This window comes from Rhamphochromis longiceps, linkage group LG11 (genome assembly GCF_057381845.1).
Source record: "Rhamphochromis longiceps isolate RC_006_pf linkage group LG11, R_longiceps_female_GT1.1, whole genome shotgun sequence".
In the NCBI taxonomy this organism is placed as follows: Eukaryota; Metazoa; Chordata; class Actinopteri; order Cichliformes; family Cichlidae; genus Rhamphochromis; species Rhamphochromis longiceps.
This window is the reverse complement of record NC_140567.1, coordinates 9,022,416-9,040,787: the sequence shown is the minus strand read 5'-3', so window position 1 is coordinate 9,040,787 and position 18,372 is coordinate 9,022,416. Positions and strand designations below refer to the sequence as shown.

General features: G+C 41.7%; 3 protein-coding genes across 5 annotated transcripts; all 3 read right to left on the bottom strand.

Moving 5' to 3' along the window:
- Positions 1-1,579: 1,579 nt before the first annotated feature.
- LOC146658531 (uncharacterized) lies at positions 1,580-6,097 on the bottom strand. 2 transcript variants are annotated; one of them, XM_085422190.1, is made up of 5 exons: positions 5,950-6,097; positions 5,071-5,237; positions 4,869-4,984; positions 3,841-3,984; positions 1,580-3,740 (listed from the first exon to the last, which is right to left on the bottom strand). In XM_085422190.1, exons 2-5 carry the CDS (start codon positions 5,213-5,215, stop codon positions 2,901-2,903), a joined length of 1,245 nt encoding a protein of 414 aa, XP_085278316.1. In that variant the 5' UTR covers positions 5,216-5,237; positions 5,950-6,097; the 3' UTR covers positions 1,580-2,900. The 2 variants fall into 2 exon arrangements, with proteins under 2 accessions (XP_085278316.1, XP_085278317.1); XM_085422191.1 differs by lacking the exon at positions 5,950-6,097 and adding an exon at positions 5,420-5,931.
- A 1,818-nt stretch (positions 6,098-7,915) lies between these two features.
- On the bottom strand, positions 7,916-14,167 carry LOC146658530 (uncharacterized). The gene is made up of 8 exons (XM_085422189.1): positions 13,852-14,167; positions 13,391-13,731; positions 13,050-13,317; positions 12,588-12,776; positions 11,925-12,008; positions 11,446-11,599; positions 10,116-10,323; positions 7,916-10,016 (listed from the first exon to the last, which is right to left on the bottom strand). The coding sequence occupies exons 2-8, from the start codon at positions 13,721-13,723 to the stop codon at positions 8,805-8,807; spliced, it is 2,448 nt and encodes an 815-aa protein (XP_085278315.1). The 5' UTR covers positions 13,724-13,731; positions 13,852-14,167; the 3' UTR covers positions 7,916-8,804.
- On the bottom strand, positions 14,167-17,892 carry LOC146658529 (uncharacterized). 2 transcript variants are annotated; one of them, XM_085422192.1, is made up of 5 exons: positions 17,741-17,892; positions 17,001-17,167; positions 16,799-16,914; positions 15,108-15,251; positions 14,167-15,008 (listed from the first exon to the last, which is right to left on the bottom strand). In XM_085422192.1, the coding sequence occupies exons 2-5, from the start codon at positions 17,143-17,145 to the stop codon at positions 14,184-14,186; spliced, it is 1,230 nt and encodes a 409-aa protein (XP_085278318.1). In that variant the 5' UTR covers positions 17,146-17,167; positions 17,741-17,892; the 3' UTR covers positions 14,167-14,183. The 2 variants fall into 2 exon arrangements, with proteins under 2 accessions (XP_085278318.1, XP_085278319.1); XM_085422193.1 differs by lacking the exon at positions 17,741-17,892 and adding an exon at positions 17,334-17,717.
- Between the last annotated feature and the right edge of the window lie 480 nt (positions 17,893-18,372).

The following is an 18,372-nucleotide window of genomic DNA, read 5'->3' as shown; positions in this document are numbered from 1 at the left end:
ACCCAGATAAATGGCCGGATAATTTCTCTTTATGCACCATTCTCTGTAAACCCTAAAGATGGTTATGTGTGAAAATCCCAGTGGATTTGTGAAATATTCAGACCTGTCAGTCTGGCACCAACAACTACGTCATGTTCAAAGTCACTTAATCACCTTTCGTCCCCATTCTGAGGCCCAGTTTGAACTTCAGCAGGTCATCTTGACAATGTCTACATACCACTGCATTTAGTTTCTGCTGTGCGATTGATTAGAAATTAACAAGTAGTTGGACCTTTATGATGTACTGTTAAGGTTCAAAATTGAGGAGGGAGAGTACAAACCACTCTTGGTCCAGAAGGTCTTGGTCAAACAATAATTTTAATGAACACACGTGTGGGAAGACACTCTGTACGCAGACAGCCAGTAGTCCTCGACTTAATCAAAGCATGAACAGATATTTTATAGCATCAGGGTTTGATTTACTGACGCCCCTTCATGCGTCACAGATACATTTTATACATAGATTTATACAAGATGATCTTCTGGCTTTTACCCCAGAAGATCATCTTCTATTTTCATGGCTGGTACTTTCCGTTCTTGTCTTAAAGTGAATTGTTCCTCTTTCTTGCCGAGACATGACTAATCTCTCCTCTAAATAAATCTAACTAATGTGTGTGTATGTGTTGACCTCACATGCTCTTTGTGTCACCTCTTCACCTACTGTCTGTGTCTCGTCCTCAAATGCTCTTTCTCAATTCACCTGTTGCACTTCTGACCTTTCACCAGGACAGAGGCTCACTGAGACTATGTGTGTCTTCTACTAAATAAATGTTTTATCCAAGAACCTCTACTAAAACCTTAATATAAAATGATCTGATATATAAGTGTTTTGTAAGCATGTATTGCAATTCCTTCTATGGCTCCAAGTCACTTGCACAATAGATTGTTCGAACATCGCGCCGAACAAAGCTTCCGACCCCCAATTAATTGACCGAGCTCCAACTCTTTAATAAGCACAGATATGCATTGTGTATAAAATAGTCATAACTGCTTAAGGCCTTCTTAAAGCTATCTGTTACATTGTTAAAGCCTCGTCTTAGCCTGCGGCTCAAAATAACTTCCACTTCTGCAAAACTCTCCAAGCCTATTTCCTGTCCTGTTACTTTTAGCCTTTCTGAAAGACACACTGTTTAACCCCTGAATGCAATATAAACTCCAGATTATATTATTAATGCAATGGTAATGATGACAATTATTTAGCAATAGCAGTAAAATAATTTCCCTGCTCCACAGTACCTAATAGTGCATTAACATCAGAAAATCCTAAATAACATCATGCCACAGGCTACTTAGGAAGAGCATGTCTGACATTTGTTTTAGTGATTCAGCTGTCAATGAAAACCCACCATTTAGACTTAGTTCTCTTCCAGGCTTGGGGAAAAAGGCCTTCTTAACATTACGCTAAAAATAGATACTAATTTCAAAACCACATGAAATGCATCTTTTTCAAAACAAACTGCATTATCACCACAAGCAATGCAACTCCTCATTTTAATTGGTGCTCCTGAATTCCAAATAAGAACAGAAACAGTAAGTTGAGTCATCTTTTCAGCAGCCTCCCTTGGGATAGCAAGTTTTATTTCATGTCCAGACACATTGCAGTGGGGAGAGAACAATCCAATCAGTGAGTAACACATGATATACACAGTTCCTTATTGGATACTAGAGCATTAAAGAACCACCAGTCCCATTCAAAAATGTCTAAGACATTAAAGATCATTTTAAAAGAGCATTGTGTAGGATTCATTGGCATCTAGTGGTGAGGTTGCAGATAGCAACCAAAGTCATTTTGCAAGCATATACAACTACTTGTGACTGAGCAGCAGGAAAGGCCCTTCTTAAGGTCTGGTTTGTTCATTCCAGGCTACTATAGAAAAATGGCGACTACATGACACACCTACGTTGCATTTTACATGGATGGCATGTATTTATGTTTACAGAGTTTTCTTCTCTACAAAACTACACGGACCTCTCAGGTGAGAATCCTCTCCCTCTGTAGATACTAATGTGGTTAGTAATTCCAGTTTAGTATATACAATTATGAATATTTTACTTCATTTTGCCCAATAGACCACCCTAAATCCTGCACACTGGTCCTTTAAACAAGTGAAAAAATAAGGGAGTACATTTTAGCATCAGACAAATCAGGATTAAAGTGGATCATTTCTGCCCACATGCCAACCACTCCACATTGAACTGGGAGCACTTAGCAAAAAATAAACTTTCAGCAGAGCTTAATCGTGTTATTTTAAAATTCCTCCTCAATGAGACTTAATTTATAAAGTAACATAATCAAAATATTAAGTGTAAAAATGCACAATAAGAACCCGAAGCTGTACATGACATAATTCTTCTTGAAAAACAAAAACAAAACAAACAAAAAAATAACTAAACAATTAAACATAGTATCACTACCAGGTATCTAAATATACCTCAACACATGTAATTGCCCAAAATTTAAGGGGGAAAAAAAGAGGGAAGACATTTTTTTTTTTTTTTTTTTAACCACAAAGTGAGTTCAACAACTCAAGACAAAGTAATAAATTCACACGCATTTCACACTTAAAAAAGAAAATCCTTTAAAAAGTTAATCCAAACAGTTTCTGTTTTTACAGAATATTTTGTGACAAACGGTGTAATAGTTGGGTTTCATGTCTGGTTAGTTAATTTAGGAGATGTGTCTCTTAGACCAAAATTTCAACAGTCTGTAATCAAATCAATCTCACCATAACTTCATTCTCAAAAACCAACATCATCTGCAGTACGAGATCCCCAAAGTTTAAAAAAGAAAAGAAAAAGAGAGACAGGGGTGGGTAAAAGGAAAATTTATGAATAAAATCTGCAAAGTCTCCATGCCTCAATTATCTTTTTCCACTTGTGTTTTCATGCTTTTCCTCTGGGTGACTTTTCTGGTGAGCTTTCAATGTGCGCTCTCGGCCAAAGCTCTTCCCGCAGGTCGGACAGGCAAATCGGCCCACGACGTGCGCCCGGGACATGTGAGCATCCAGCTGCTCTGGACGGGCAAAGCTCTCTTCACATTCTTCGCAGGGGTGGGCTTTCCGTGGGGCGTGCTTCTCCTTCTTGTGAGCACGGAGCTGAATCAAGCCGGGGAATGTGAGGTCGCACTCGGGGCACGGGTGCTGACGGGGTGGGGTCGGCTCTGCTTTAGGTTTCTTCTCCTTTGCTGAAGCCTGACTCTCGTCCTCGGGAGTTTTATCTTCCGTTTCTGACTTTGCTGTCACCTTCGAGGGACGGCCACGCTTTGCTCCGCCTGCTTTCCCTTTTTCTTCCGCTGGGGTTGCCATCGCGTCTGATGTGCTGCCGGCCTTCACGGTCTCCTCGGGAATGTCTGCTTCCTCTTTCTTTTTCCGCTTTCCCTTTTTCTCAGCACCTGCCGCGTCTTCGGCCTTGGCGGGCCGTCCGCGTTTCTTGACAGATGAAGTGCTGCCGTTGCACTGCTGACCTTCGGGGTATTTCTCCTGGTGTGCCATCAGCTCTGATTCAGCTTCAAATCCCTGGCCGCACTTCTTACAGCGATGAGTTTTTGTAGAATCCTCTGGCTGTTCTGTAGTCTCGACATCTGGGCGTGGATGCTGGGTCAGGCGATGAGCACGCAGCAGTCCGGCACTACGGAACGTTTCATTGCAATCTTTACAAACCATCTGTTTCTCTGGGCACACCTGTCTTCTATGGGATGTGAGCTAGACAGGAGAGAAGTAAATGGTTATGCACAAACATTAAGCACAAACACATAAAGCTAGAAACTGATTCATTCTGCAGTATGTTCTAAATTATACTCACTTCAGAGAACGTTTTAAAGCTCTCTTTGCAGTGAACACATTTGAAGGGCTTGTCATCCTTGCTGTGTGTTGGCTGATGCTGCGTCAGTTCCTCAGATGACAGAAATGTGCGGTCGCACACGTAGCATGTGAACAATGTGTTTCCCTGAGAAAAGATGACCAAAAAGAACGGGGAGGAGAAACATTTAAAACCTTATGTTTTGGACATATAGTTGTGTGAAGGCTCCTTTAGCGAAAAACGGGTGTCTACGGACTCAACCGAAGCAATCTGGTGCCTTGAGGAGTAGTGTATAATGCGAAAGCTATGTAGTGTAACCTGCACTATGGTGTCATTTCAGTGGGTCGGACGCCTCCCGATTTTCTTCGCTGCAGTCATTTTCAAAATGAATGAGGATGGGTTAAGACTGAGGAAGTCTGACTGTGCAGGCTTTTACATGACAAAGGGTGCACAGGGATTTCCAGATGACATGGGACTCAAAGACGGAGATTTCTGCAACGATGATACAGAAGATCACTAATGGACAAAAGAACCATAACAGCACGTAATGTAACGTGCGAAGCAACTAATGAGGCGAACACAAATGGGACATTACTAGCCCTCGGAATGCTAACATTTGCAACACCAGGGCAATGTGTGCAATATTCTGCTTGGTGCAAGATGCTACACACATAGGCTGAACTTAAAGGATGATCTAGTGACTTGAGAAAGTGATTACTCTTGATAAATTGTTCTCAAACACATGGGGTGTTTTTACAGATCGATGTTCTTCAACATAAACTGGAACATCCCTATTTCTTAGAGTAACTTTATCCACCAAAGGAGGACTTTGTTTATGGGTCAATGGCAGCTAAAACCACAAAAACCCCACAAATCTGTGGTTTTAAGTTTCATTATTGCAAAATTGGAAAAGAAATTAAAAAGAAAAATCCCAACTATCCATCATTGAGCAGGGTTGAACTCTGGTGAATAGATTAAGACACAAAAAGGTCATCAATTTAGTTAAAAATGACACACTCTGTTCTTCTCACCTGCTGAAGCTGCTGCTTGTATTCCTCCCGGTGGCTCTTCTTCATGTGTCTCTCCTTGGCTTTTGCACTGCAGAACGTGATGAAGCATTGGAAGCACTGCAGGTTTTCATGCTGGTCTGAATCCACAACAGAATGTCAAATTTATTATGTGTTGTTGCTTTTAGGAAGCTGATTTAAAAGGTATGATCGCTGCATCACTCACAGGAATGAACCGAGGGAGCCGGAGGTCCATTCAGAGTGATGGGTTTGTATGGTTCTGCCGGCTTTTCCGGGGGAGCCTCGGGTGGTGGATCCGGCAAGCCCCGTCCCATCACGATCTCCTCTATGTTCAAGATCTCCGAGTCCATGGTGCGATGTTCCCTGTTCTTCCTGGAGTCAATTTAAAAACAAAAAAGACACGAAACAAAGTTTAATTACCACGTGGAACAAACACTAGTTTAATAAACAGCGGGAAACATAACAGCGCCAGAAACGCAGATATGTGCTCATTACGTTAAGTTCAACAGCTGACTATACAGAAAAATAATCGCCTTACTAGGTTGGTTACTTACGTTGGTTGAAATAACGCCAATGCAACAGTTTTAGAATGAGCCGCGTATAAAACCCAAAGGCCGTGAAACTGTTAGTCCGCGGGAATTACCCAAGTTTTAGCCACTGTTAGCTAACGTTACCGTAACATTAAGGCCGCTAGCCATGCTAGCTACCTCCACACAGCTCTGCAAGTGGCAGACATTGCTCACTTCACGAAAAGAGCCTTGATATATCCACGCGGTAAACTGAGTGCGTTTCAATAGCACACAACCGCCTTAGTTAAATGTTTATTTTAACGTTAATAACAAAAGTACCGTGCTAAGTTAGCGCGCTAACGTTAGCTAGCTCACTACTAGTTTGCAGGTTGGCGCTAACAACACTGATTCCCAGAGAGGACCACAGAGTTTCCGTGTCCCCTTTTTTTTTTTTACACGCTAGTTTTGAACTCATCTTCTGAAATTTAAATGTATCTGCCGCGAATCATTACAAAACAAGCTAAGACCTAAACGAAAGGCAAATAATTCGACTAAGAAGCTAGAGTAGCCATTACCTCTAACCGCTCTTTCAGGGTAGTTTGACTGAGAGAGTTGACCCCAGAGAAGTGCAACCGATAGATCGGACACTTCCTGCTGTGTGGTGGCCGTCGGTACAGCTAAGATGGCTGCCTGGAAGTATTCGATGTTGTTATTGATTCATATTTAGATGCAAAATCTAAATGGTCGTATATGAGCAAGCCGAGTTTACCCAACGCAAATATACAGAACACAAGTTTTATCACATCGCATACGTGAAGAAATAAAACTTTCAATTTAAAACAAAACTCATTAACAATGTTACTGCGCGGACTACTATTACAGTAATGTTATTTTCTGACTCTTACATGCTATTTTACTTAGATAACTAATACAATCAACTACAGCATACACACGGGCAGAATTGTTTGAATAAATCTTTTCTATTAAGATCGATTCTATGCTCGATCTTTGTCACGTGACACAAAACAACTACATACTGTAGTAATCGTTCAGCGTACTACTGTGTTTTTAACATATACTGAACACACACACGCGCAGATGGAGTTTTGTACCGCTAATGATTAAAACTGAGTATCTGGTCTACAGATTCCTTTTTTTCATCTTGATGTCTTTTGTAACTTGAATTTACTTTTTACCACCAGTTTGTAAAATTTACTGTTATAGCTGAATTATTTCATTATTCCACCGCTCATTTAATCGTATTCTGCTTTCAATGAGTCAGACTTTCATGTAATTTTTAAAAGTTGCCTTTAAAAGCGGTCTAGTTCTCCAGGCTTTCTGAAGGTCTTTCAAAGTTTTTTTATTGGCCATTGACTGCTTTTTCTCTTTCACAGTTCAGGCCTTACATCTCAACATTTTCAGAGGAGTGTTTCTTGTTGTTTGTTAAGCCACTTCACATTGATCTAAGAATAATTCAAGCATAAGAATGTACCTAATTCAATTGGTGAGCTGATTTTGTGTATAGAGAAAACAGAAAACTTAGCAAAGGACCAATTTATATTGCACCAACTAGGTAATTCCCAAACAAGGTTATTATTACTAAACTAAAACTAAACTAAAACTAGATGCAACAATTTTTTAAGGCAATTAAAAATTAAAACTAGATTTAAAAAGAAAATGTGTGAGCTATTGTAAAACTCTTTAACATGAAATAAAATCTAAAGAAAATGTTTTTTATTATAATAATTTTCTGAAATCTTGTCTCTAACGAATACTAATAATTAACAAACTCTAATGCTTACACCTAAACTCATAAAAAATATCAAAAACTAAAGATTTATAAACAGTAAAAGCTAAACTGAAACAAGAAAATCCACTCTGAAAACTAAATGAAACTAATCTAAATAAAAACAAAAAGTCAAAACGAAATACAAATAAAACGAATTTGAAAATGAAAACTATAATAATTCTTCACAAAGAGCTTTTAAATAACAGACAAACAGTATCTAAAAGTGACATCCTTAGTGGTGGATTTGGCCCTTGACTTCATCAATCTACTGTTCAATCTCATCAAAAATGGTCTCAGTGAAAGCCTGGCTGCCAAGAAGCCATTCATAAGGAAGGGAAACAGGGAAAAAGGGCTGAGGTATGTCAAGTTACTGGCCTGAAAATCAGTGAAGGCTTTGTCATGGTCTAGTCCAAAATTTAACTGACAGCATTGGTGATTTGAATGGCCTATATTCGTATAGCGCTTTACTTAGTCCCTATGGACCCCAAAGCGCTTTACACTACATTCAGTCATCCACCCATTCACACACTGGTGATGGCAAGCTACATTGTAGCCACAGCCACCCTGGGGCGCACTGACAGAGGCGAGGCTGCCAGACACTGGTGCCACCGGGCCCTCTGACCACCACCAGTAGGCAACAGGTGAAGTGTCTTGCCCAATGACACAACGGCCGAGACTGTCCGAGCTGGGGCTCAAACTGGTAACCTTCCGATTACAAGACAAACTGCCAACTCTTGAGCCATGATCGCCCCAATTTTATCAACATTGACTGAATTATGAATGCAGCATCAGTACCATCAGATTGTTTTTGTTCTCACCATGTAATACCACCGGAAAATATTCTGATTGGCAATTGCTTAATTGTTCAGCATGACACTGACCCAAACCCACTTCCAATGCATTAAAAGCATACCTGGATTAAAAAAAAAAAAAAAAAAATCAGTCATGGATTGGCCATTTTGATGTGTTTTTGTAACTTGAATTAATTTTTTCCACCAGTTTGTACAGTACTCTGTAATATACTGTATTTCAAACCTCATACAGGCATGCATCGACTGTGTGCTAGTATAGATTTTCTTTTAGTCATTTCAGTTTTCACTATTGTTACGCGGCATTAGTGGAAGATGGTCTAGTGACCGATGCTCTTTAATTTCTGTTATTGTTGCAGTACTGTGTCCTACTTGGTTATTTCAGTACACAAGAGCTTTAATATGTTTTGGCACATTTTTCTTTTGTACTTGTAAGCAGTCCTCAAATGAATAAATGAACATTTGTCCTTTATTGTTTTCTAAAACTCAAATAAATGATACTTTAATAATAAAACTCGGAGCCAAAAAATAAGCTCACTGTAGAATGTAAACTAGATCAGGTGAAAATAAATAGTTGAGGGCAAAAGTATCATGATGGCCACAGTGAAAAAAACAAACAACTTTTTACACTTCTTTTCCAGCACAGTGTGTGGCTCTGAGTCTTTTTTTCTTTCTGAAGCAAATTCTTTTTTTATAACTCCTAAATGACATATTAAGATTTTTTTAAAATGCATCACAACAGCCCTATAAAAGCATGACAGTGAAAGGCAGTGAGTTTCCCTACACCAAAAACACAGTTACAATCAGAGATTGGTAAATTCTGTAGCAGATACTACTCTTTTCCCAAACTTCCCTGATTATGGAAATTCAAAAAGCAGTTGTGGTTACGTGAGATACAAAGAAAGACACAGCACTTGAGGCATAACACTCGTGATGTCCTCTGACAGTCCCCAAAACGGCACCTGCCCCCCTCTCCCTCTCCAAGCTGCTCCGGCCAGTGACCTGAACCGTCATATCGTGTGGCTGCGTCTGGCAGAGGACTCTCCTCCACCAGGATGGGACTGCGGGTTTCATTTGTTGTGTGAACCTCTGCTGCCGGCGGCTGGGGAGGAACTGAGTCTTGGGTATCCGAGCTACTAGAGAAGATCAAAGCCTTGGACACTTCCAATCTGAAAGCCATGAGAGTCAAAGGTGGCACGGATGCTCTGAAATCCTGTCGATACAGGAGCCAGGAGTTTACCAAAGCCAGATCCGTGAGGTACCAGAGCACTGCTTGGGGCCAGCAGCTTGGTGCAGAGGCCGTGAGGGGAATTGCATAAAGATTTTTCAGTTCTCTGTGGAGACGGACCGACATCTGGGCTTTCTCAAAGTTTTCAATGAGAAAGGCCGCGCTCCTTTGGCCATTTCCCGCAGTAGAAAGTATGAAGCCACAATGGGATCTGCGCAGCATCAACTTCCCATCTGAGCTCACAAACTCATCACCGATCTGTCCTCGAGCCCCTCCCACCCTGCCTGCTCCATGAACCCCAGCAGCTAAAAGGCGTTCGAGCATCACAGGGGTGGACAGTTCCTGTTTGCAAAGGAACACCATACTACCTTTGGGGACCATTTTTTCTACAGCACCTTCTTTGTCTGAGAGATCCACCTTAAGATCGACATGTAAGAGTAAGCCGTCAAATCCAATTAAAGCAGTGCTGTAGAGAGACAGTTTGTTGTTGTGCACCTTCCCAGTGAGAGGAAGTGGATATTGGTCAACTGCATAATCGCCCTCTCGTCTTAATGACTGGCACCCTGCTTTGAAACGACACAATAATGGATGAACTTTCCACAGGGGATCAGCCTGTTTTGAACCATCTGAGCCATTTGCCTCGTCACCACATTGATCACTATCACAAGTTCCTTTGTGGGGATTAGCGTTGGCTGGATACTTTGAAGAAGTCAGCTTCAGCGTGCGAGACAGCTCGAGGAAACGGGACAACGGGATGGCTTCAGCAATCAACGGCACCTTAGTCAAGTCTTCCCAGTAGAGCTTTGCACTGGGAAACTAAGAAAGTAACAATAGAAAAATAAATAAAATTAGGTTTTAGCATCTAACCAAAAATGAGGTAATAATTTCAGTAATCAGACAGGCAGAAATACAAACCTTCAAAGTTCCCATTGCGATGTGGATCCCAACAAAGCGTGCAACTTCCCTGGCCGTGACAGCGTCAGGCATGTTGGACAGTTTATTTGTACAGTTGGCAAGTTCTACCCAGGTATCCCAACCAAAGTACTTAGAGAAGTAATCAATGGGCTCTCTGGTTCTGTTGCCATCTCTTGGTGCATTAGACGGGATCACGGATGTTGGCAAACTAAGGGGGGAATAAAGTCAAAAGAACATCAAGAGCAAATCTTACATGTATGTAACAGAGGAACAACAGCAATAATAGAAAAAAAAAGAAAAAAAAAAGAAAGATATTTAGAGTTATTTCTAGGGCTGGGCCATATCATACCATTCACGGTAATACCGGTATGATGTCGGGCAACGATAAGAAAATGATAAGAAGATAAGAAATTATACGTACATGGCAGAAAAAGCATGGCAGCAACGGAGAATGGGAAGGGCGAAAGCGGATCGTTGAATGAAACAGATGAACCAGACCTGGTTTGTTAAAATGCTGCAACTTCAGTGGTGTGGAACTGGTTTGGCTTTCGTCCGTCAGATACACAACAAAGCACAATTTTTGGTAGAGCATGCAAGCGGGCCATTGTTATTACCGTGTTTTACGGAAAATAAGTTGCTCTTAAAATCCTTTGATTTTCTGAAGAAAAAAATAAATAAAAAATCGACAGTGCCCCTTATAATTCTTATGTATGAATTCTGGTTGTGATTACTGACCTCAAACAGATTTTATGTGGTACACGGCGCTCAAAAATCTGTAAAAAATGTTTTAGTACAACTTTGCTAAGCTATGAAGCCGCACAGCTTGATGGATTGTCAGAGCATTACGGCTACCGTAGGCAGGAACCTCGCGGAGTGATACGTACTGTGCTTCAACATAATATTACCGTATTGTGTGTGTACAACCTCTTTTTAAGTTTTGTGGATACTATGCATGGTTACGCTGAGGATATGTCGGCCAATTTCCACTGGAAATGCCTTTTGGTTAAACTGCCAGCAAAAAAAAAAATTGCATTTTCACTGTTAAATTTTTATGTAGCTTTAATGCACATAAAAATAAATAAATAAATAAAAATAAAAACAGCTGCTCGTTTAAGTGAAAATGCATTAATAGTGCAAAAAAACCATCAAAGTTGCGGAGTTGTAAAGTAGTTTTGTAAAAAGTTTTGTCTTGCGTAAATTATATCATCAGTTATATCATTATCGCAAATTTTCAAATATATATCGTGATGAATATTCTTGGCCATATTGCCCTGCCCTAGTTATTTCTATGGATAATAGTTTTGTAGACTCAAAGAAGGTCTTACTGTACCTTTGCGATGAGTGATCCGACTGTTGTGCACTGATGGCCGAGTTCTTGGAGAAATAGGCCATTACTTCTGCTTCTGAATCAAGCTGAGGATCTGACAATTCAAAGCCACCCATATCCTCTTCATCGGGACTTTGGAGGAGAAACTCACGAAGATCTGGTAGGTGAATGGTAAATGGCCTGCATTTGTATAGCGCTTTACTCAGTCCCTAAGGACCCCAAAGCGCTTTACACTACATTCAGTCATTCACCCATTCACACACTGGCAATGGCAAGAACAGCCACAAATGGATGTTCCAGCCATTTGTGGCTGGAACATCATTCACTATGACTCTGAGGTGCTGCCACTCAGAGTCCGACACAGCTAAAGGACAGATTTATTATGTAAGAGGATCATCTTAAGTTTTATTGACATCATCAATAAACAGCTTAAGAAAATCTCTCAAATATAAATACTAATCATTCCACAAAAGGGAACAAACCTTGTTGCTCGATGACGTCAGGATCTGAAAAAAGACCTTCGACTCTTGTTTCCTGATAGTCTGGTACAGAATGGATCGATTCACCTGTTTAAACAGACTCAAAATTAATATATAAGCCTTTAAGTAGTATTTGGAGAATACCAAATATAGAAATCGATAAAGTCAAGTCTCTACCATTTGTATAACTGAAAAATACTGGCGATCGTCAGTGCAACCCCTCAACCTGCTAGTAGACACACCTATGTCATCAATTTGAAAATCTTATGTGGTCCTTGTCATCACAATCACAAAACTTTCAGAACTTACTCTGACCTTGGTCACTGAGATTTTAACTCATCCACAATTTTTAGTAGCTGCACTGACAGTAATAATTTGAAAATCCTCATCCCTACATTCTCAAGTTACTGCATTGACCAGATTTTCAGAAAAGCTGATCTCTGAACTTTAGGCCAAGGTCACCAAGATCCAAACTCATCCAAGGTTTTTAGCAAATAAACCTGTGGTATCAGTTTGAAGCTACTATGCAATTATTCACAGACTTAGGGGTCAACGCTGCCCACCCGCCCATCCAGCAGGGTGATGACAATACCCCATCAGCCTTTTACGACTGAGGATTAAAAATGGTGGATTTCAAAGTAAGTGGAGGTCGAGTGAGTTACTTACGTATATCACAATCAGCTGTTTGACTTTCTGTCTGATTTGCATCGTGGGATCCCTCTGGGTTTCTGCTGGTCCCAGCAGATTCTACTAGGACCTCTCTCTCCTCCTCCTTTATTGGATAGAAAATACACTGGCTGGTGTTGAACTCTGGTAAGATGCAACAGTCCGTTGTCCTCTCCCCAACCTCTACTGCTAAAATACAAATCAAAGAACATGATTTAACATGGCACAGTGGTTTTCCAAGAGTTATACTCATTAGCCAGAAGGTGATTAGCCATGAGTGGAATCAGAGGTGACAACAGCTAAACTTTGGATTATCCAATAATTAGAAATCCTGTTACTCTCAAAAAAGTAACATTTGATTTAAAAAAAAAGAAATCAAGAGATACTGTGCCAGGTGGTATGCAGACTGCAGAAATCAATAGTTTTATAATTACATATTGGTTGAGAAACCTTAATACTTACTTGGGATGACTGTATTTTCACTAAGTGCCTCTACATTCCAGCGGATGTGTCTGCTGCCATTTGTGGCTGGAACATCATTCACTATGAGGCTGCTTTCCTCTTTCACCAGAACAGTCCTTATATCGCGATGATGCAGCGGCTGCACGCTTGCAGTCTGTCTATTTTGACTAGTGGATGCAGTCAGTGGTTGATTCGAACTGTTCTCTTCAACCTTGATCTCATCACTTCCAAGAACTTGTACCTCATTTTCAGTGATGTAGCCCAAACCCTGTAATGAAAACAAGTCTTAAGTATGCAGTGTTGAATTCTATCTAACATAGCTGGTACTGCAAGCGTCTCACCTGTGCTTGATTGTCGCTTGCCATCATCAGGCACTGCTCCTTTTCAGCAGTCGCTCTCTGTCTAGAAGTAAGGAACTTCTCCAGTATGAGGCCTGGAGACTGGTCCATCACCTTATCTTGTTCCGTTCCTCCATGGAGCCCTCTTTCCTTCATTACTTCTTCAACACTCGTGGTAATTGACTCCAGCTCAAAGACGACTTGGTCTTCGGGAGATCCCTCTAACGTAGAGGGAATGGAAGGCAACAAAGCACCAGGAACATCTGCTTTGTTGATATTTAATTTGGAACTTGTCTCCGGCTGTGCTGTCTTTGTGCCGATCTCACAGTCAATCATTTCTGAATCTGAGGTTATGGGACGTTGATTTACAAAAGAAATCAAGAGATACTGTGCCAGGTGGTATACAGACTGCAGAAATCAATAGTTTCAAAATTACATATTGGTTGAGAAACCTTAATACTTACTTGGGATGACTGTATTTTCACTAAGTGCCTCTACATTCCAGCGGATGTGTCTGCTGCCATTTGTGGCTGGAACATCATTCACTATGAGGCTGCTTTCCTCTTTCACCGGAACAGTATTGCGATGATGCAGCGGCTGCACGCTTGCAGTCTGTCTATTTTGACTAGTGGATGCAGTCAGTGGTTGATTCGAACTGTTGTCTTCAACCTTGATCTCATCACTTCCAAGAACTTGTACCTCATTTTCAGTGATGTAGCCCAAACCCTGTAATGAAAACAATTTCTTAAGTATGCAGTGTTGAATTCTATCTAATTTGTCTCACTTAGTTTCTGAATCATCTTTTTCCACTTGTGTTTTCATGCTTTTCCTCTGGGTGGCTTTGCTGATTAGCTTTCAATGTGCGCTCTCGGCCAAAGCTCTCCCCGCAGGTCGGACAGGCGTGCGCCCGGGAAATATGGGCATCCAGCTGCTCTGGACGGGCAAAGCTCTCTTCACATTCTTCGCAGGGGTGGGCTTTCCGTGGGGCATGCTTCTTCTTCTTGTAAGCGCAGAGCTGAATCGAGCGGGGGAATGTGAGGTCGCACTCGGGGCACGGGTGCTGACGGGGTGGGGTCGGCTCTGCTTTAGGTTTCTTCTCCTTTGCTGAAGCCTGACTCTCGTCCTCGGGAGTTTTATCTTCCGTTTCTGACTTTGCTGTCACCTTCGAGGGACGGCCACGCTTTGCTCCGCCTGCTTTCCCTTTTTCTTCCGCTGGGGTTGCCATCGCGTCTGATGTGCTGCCGGCCTTCACGGTCTCCTCGTTAATGTCTGCTTCCTCTTTCTTTTTCCGCTTTCCCTTTTTCTCAGCACCTGCCGGGTCTTTGGCCTTGGCAGGCCGTCCGCGTTTCTTGACAGATGAAGTGCTGCCGTTGCACTGCTGACCTTCGGGGTATTTCTCCTGGTGTGCCATCAGCTCTGATTCAGCTTCAAATCCCTGGCCGCACTTCTTACAGCGATGAGTTTTTGTAGAATCCTCTGGCTGTTCTGTAGTCTCGACATCTGGGCGTGGATGCTGGGTCAGGCGATGAGCACGCAGCAGTCCGGCACTACGGAACGTTTCATTGCAATCTTTACAAACCATCTGTTTCTCTGGACACACCTGTCTTCTATGGGATCTGAGCTAGACAGGAGAGAAGTAAATGGTTATGCAACAGGTTAAGCACAAATACATAAAGCTAGAAACTGATTCATTCTGCAGTATGTTCTAAATTATACTCACTTCAGAGAACGTTTTAAAGCTCTCTTTGCAGTGAACACATTTGAAGGGCTTGTCATCCTTGCTGTGTGTTGGCTGATGCTGCGTCAGTTCCTCAGATGACAGAAATGTGCAGTTGCACACGTAGCATGTGAACAATGTGTTTCCCTGAGAAAAGATGACCAAAAAGAACGGGGAGGAGAAACATTTAAAACCTAAAGCTGCTATTAGGGACATGGAGTTGTGAACGCTCTTTGAGAGAAAAATGGGCTTCTACTCACTCAACTGGAATCTGGCACCTTGAGTGTATAATGTAAAAGCTATATAGTGTAAGTATGTCTGTGAAGGTTCTCAGTCATCCAGGTCATCGTAGTCTAAAGAGCTTGGAAAGAAAAACGTCTGGATTTCTTTAAGTTGCTTGAAGACGTTTCACCTCTCATCTGAGAAGCTTCTTCAGTTCTAGGGTCAAATGGTGGAGACTCACAGATTTAAGCCCTGTGGGAGTGTCCCCCCCCCCCCCAAGAGGGACAATGGGCCCCCTAACCATCTGTCTTCTCTATCCAAAATGTGAACATTGGCATCCTCAAAAGACAGATGGTTTGAAAGAAGCCATCTATGCCCACTGTGAAAGACCATTTTTGAACAGAGGCGGTGGCTTACGACACTGTCTGCCATCTATAATCCAGTTTGGAGATCCCTTCCCTTAACACCGACTCACATCCTTGGCCATTTGACCTCAGTAAGTCACATGACAGGGTGAGGCTAGGTTTCACAGTGGGTTCACCCGTAACCTTGGCTGATTGTGATCCACACCCGTTTTCACACCTTGGTTCACGTGATTACGTAAATCATCAATATGGGGGTCCATAACCCTCTTGGGGGGGGGGGGGGGAAGAGACACTCCCATAGGGCTTAAAATCTACTCCCCACCATCTGACCCTAGAACTGAAAAAGCTTCTCAGATGAGAGGTGAAACGTCTTCAAGCAATTTAAAGAAGTCCAGATGCTTTTCTTTCCAAGCTCCTTAGACTATATAGTGTAAGCTACACTACGGTGTTGTTACAGTGGGTTGGACACGTCCCGATTTTTTTTTGCTGCAGCCATTTTCAAAATGAATGAGGATGGACTGAGGAAGTCTGATTGTGCAGGCTTTTACATGACAAAGGGTGCACAGGGATTTCCAGATGGCATGATACAGAAGATCACTAATGGACAAAAGCACCATAACAGCACGTAATGTAACGTGCGAAGCAACTAATGAGGCGAACACAAATGGGACATTACTAGCCCTCGGAATGCTAACATTTGCAACACCAGGGCAATGTGTGCAATATTCTGCTTGGTGCAAGATGCTACACACATAGGCTGAACTTAAAGGATGATCTAGTGACTTGAGAAAGTGATTACTCTTGATAAATTGTTCTCAAACACATGGGGTGTTTTTACAGATCGATGTTCTTCAACATAAACTGGAACATCCCTATTTCTTAGAGTAACTTTATCAAAGGAGGACTTTGTTTATGGGTCAATGGCAGCTAAAACCACAAAAAACCCTCAAATCTGCAGTTTTAAGTTTCATTATTGCAAAATTGGAAAGAAATTAAAAAGAAAAATCCCAACTATCCATCATTGAGCAGGGTTGAACTCTGGTGAATAGATTAAGACACAAAAAGGTCATCAATTTAGTTAAAAATGACACACTCTGTTCTTCTCACCTGCTGAAGCTGCTGCTTGTATTCCTCCCGGTGGCTCTTCTTCATGTGTCTCTCCTTGGCTTTTGCACTGCAGAACGTGATGAAGCATTGGAAGCACTGCAGGTTTTCATGCTGGTCTGAATCCACAACAGAATGTCAAATTTATTATGTGTTGTTGCTTTTAGGAAGCTGATTTAAAAGGTATGATCGCTGCATCACTCACAGGAATGAACCGAGGGAGCCGGAGGTCCATTCAGAGTGATGGGTTTGTATGGTTCTGCCGGCTTTTCCGGGGGAGCCTCGGGTGGTGGATCCGGCAAGCCCCGTCCCATCACGATCTCCTCTATGTTCAAGATCTCCGAGTCCATGGTGCGATGTTCCCTGTTCTTCCTGGAGTCAATTTAAAAACAAAAAAGACACGAAACAAAGTTTAATTACCACGTGGAACAAACACTAGTTTAATAGACAGCGGGAAACATAACAGCGCCAGAAACGCAGATATGTGCTCATTACGTAAAGTTCAACAGATGATTATACAGAAAAATAATCGCCTTACTGATTAGGTTGGTTGAAATAACGCCAATGCAACAGTCTTTAGAATCATCAGCGTATAAAAGCCAAAGGCCGTGAAACCTCTATACAGCATACACTTCACTAAAAAAAGCATTGATATATCCACGCGGTAAATTGAGGCTGTTTCAATTACAGATAACCGCCTTAGCTAAACGTTTACGTTAACGTTAATAACAAAAGTACCATGCTAGCTCAATACTAGTTTACAGGTTGGCGCTGACACCGACTCCCAGAGAGGACCGCTGAGTTTCCATGTCCCCCTTTTTTACATACCAATTTATTTATTTTTTTTAAAACTTATCTTGTGACGTTTACATGCATCTGCCGCGAATCAATACGAAACAAGCTAAGACCTAAACGAAAGGCAAATAATTCGCTACAAGCCATTACCTCTAGATGTCGCGTCTACGGTACCGAAAAGTTTACGGTGACTGCAGACAGTTACGTCTTTTCATTGGCCCGGAGACTACGGTGACTGTAGATTCGGTAGACTCTGGCCCAATAGGAGCGCTGGCCCACTGTAGACTACCAATCGTCTTGCGTCACCAAAACAAGAACACGTGGCGGGACATGGACTCAACCTGCAACTCAGCTATGTTTATGGAAAGTCGCATTTCTTTTATGTTTACGCTAAGTTATTGACTCTAAGACGCTGCTGGATTTAACTGAAGTTATACGCGGCTGAATAGCTTATTTAACTCTTTTACTATATGGATGCGGAAAGGCTGCGGAAAGGCTGCGCGTTAGCCAACATCCCATCCCCTTTTCAGTGGATACAATTGGTGATGGCAACATTTTTTTTATACCGTTACAAAAACAACAACAACAAAATAACCCATCGGCCCACCGGGCAAATGTCCAGTCCAGCTATGTACACAACTAATTTTCCAAAGCCCCTCACATTGCAGTCATAATCAAGTTCACTGATTGACTATACTGCAGTGCTGTTTTTGTGTATTCCTGTTTCATCGACTATAATAAAGTGCTCCGTGTTACAGTAACAGTGAGTGGTGGATTCATTT

Excerpts from the sequence above, each read along its gene's own strand:
- LOC146658531 (XM_085422190.1), bottom strand. The coding sequence starts at position 5,215 with ATGGACTCGGAGATCTTGAACATAGAGGAGATCGTGATGGGACGGGGC. Across the intron at positions 4,985-5,070 it reads GGCTCCCTCGGTTCATTCCT|ACCAGCATGAAAACCTGCAG; the intron begins GTGAGTGATGCA and ends TTGTGGATTCAG. Across the intron at positions 3,741-3,840 it reads GCTTTAAAACGTTCTCTGAA|CTCACATCCCATAGAAGACA; the intron begins GTGAGTATAATT and ends TCTCCTGTCTAG.
- LOC146658530 (XM_085422189.1), bottom strand. The coding sequence starts at position 13,723 with ATGATTGACTGTGAGATCGGCACAAAGACAGCACAGCCGGAGACAAGT. Across the intron at positions 12,009-12,587 it reads AACAGCTGATTGTGATATAC|GTGAATCGATCCATTCTGTA; the intron begins GTAAGTAACTCA and ends CTGTTTAAACAG. Across the intron at positions 10,017-10,115 it reads TCGCAATGGGAACTTTGAAG|TTTCCCAGTGCAAAGCTCTA; the intron begins GTTTGTATTTCT and ends TTACTTTCTTAG.
- LOC146658529 (XM_085422192.1), bottom strand. The coding sequence starts at position 17,145 with ATGGACTCGGAGATCTTGAACATAGAGGAGATCGTGATGGGACGGGGC. Across the intron at positions 16,915-17,000 it reads GGCTCCCTCGGTTCATTCCT|ACCAGCATGAAAACCTGCAG; the intron begins GTGAGTGATGCA and ends TTGTGGATTCAG. Across the intron at positions 15,009-15,107 it reads GCTTTAAAACGTTCTCTGAA|CTCAGATCCCATAGAAGACA; the intron begins GTGAGTATAATT and ends TCTCCTGTCTAG.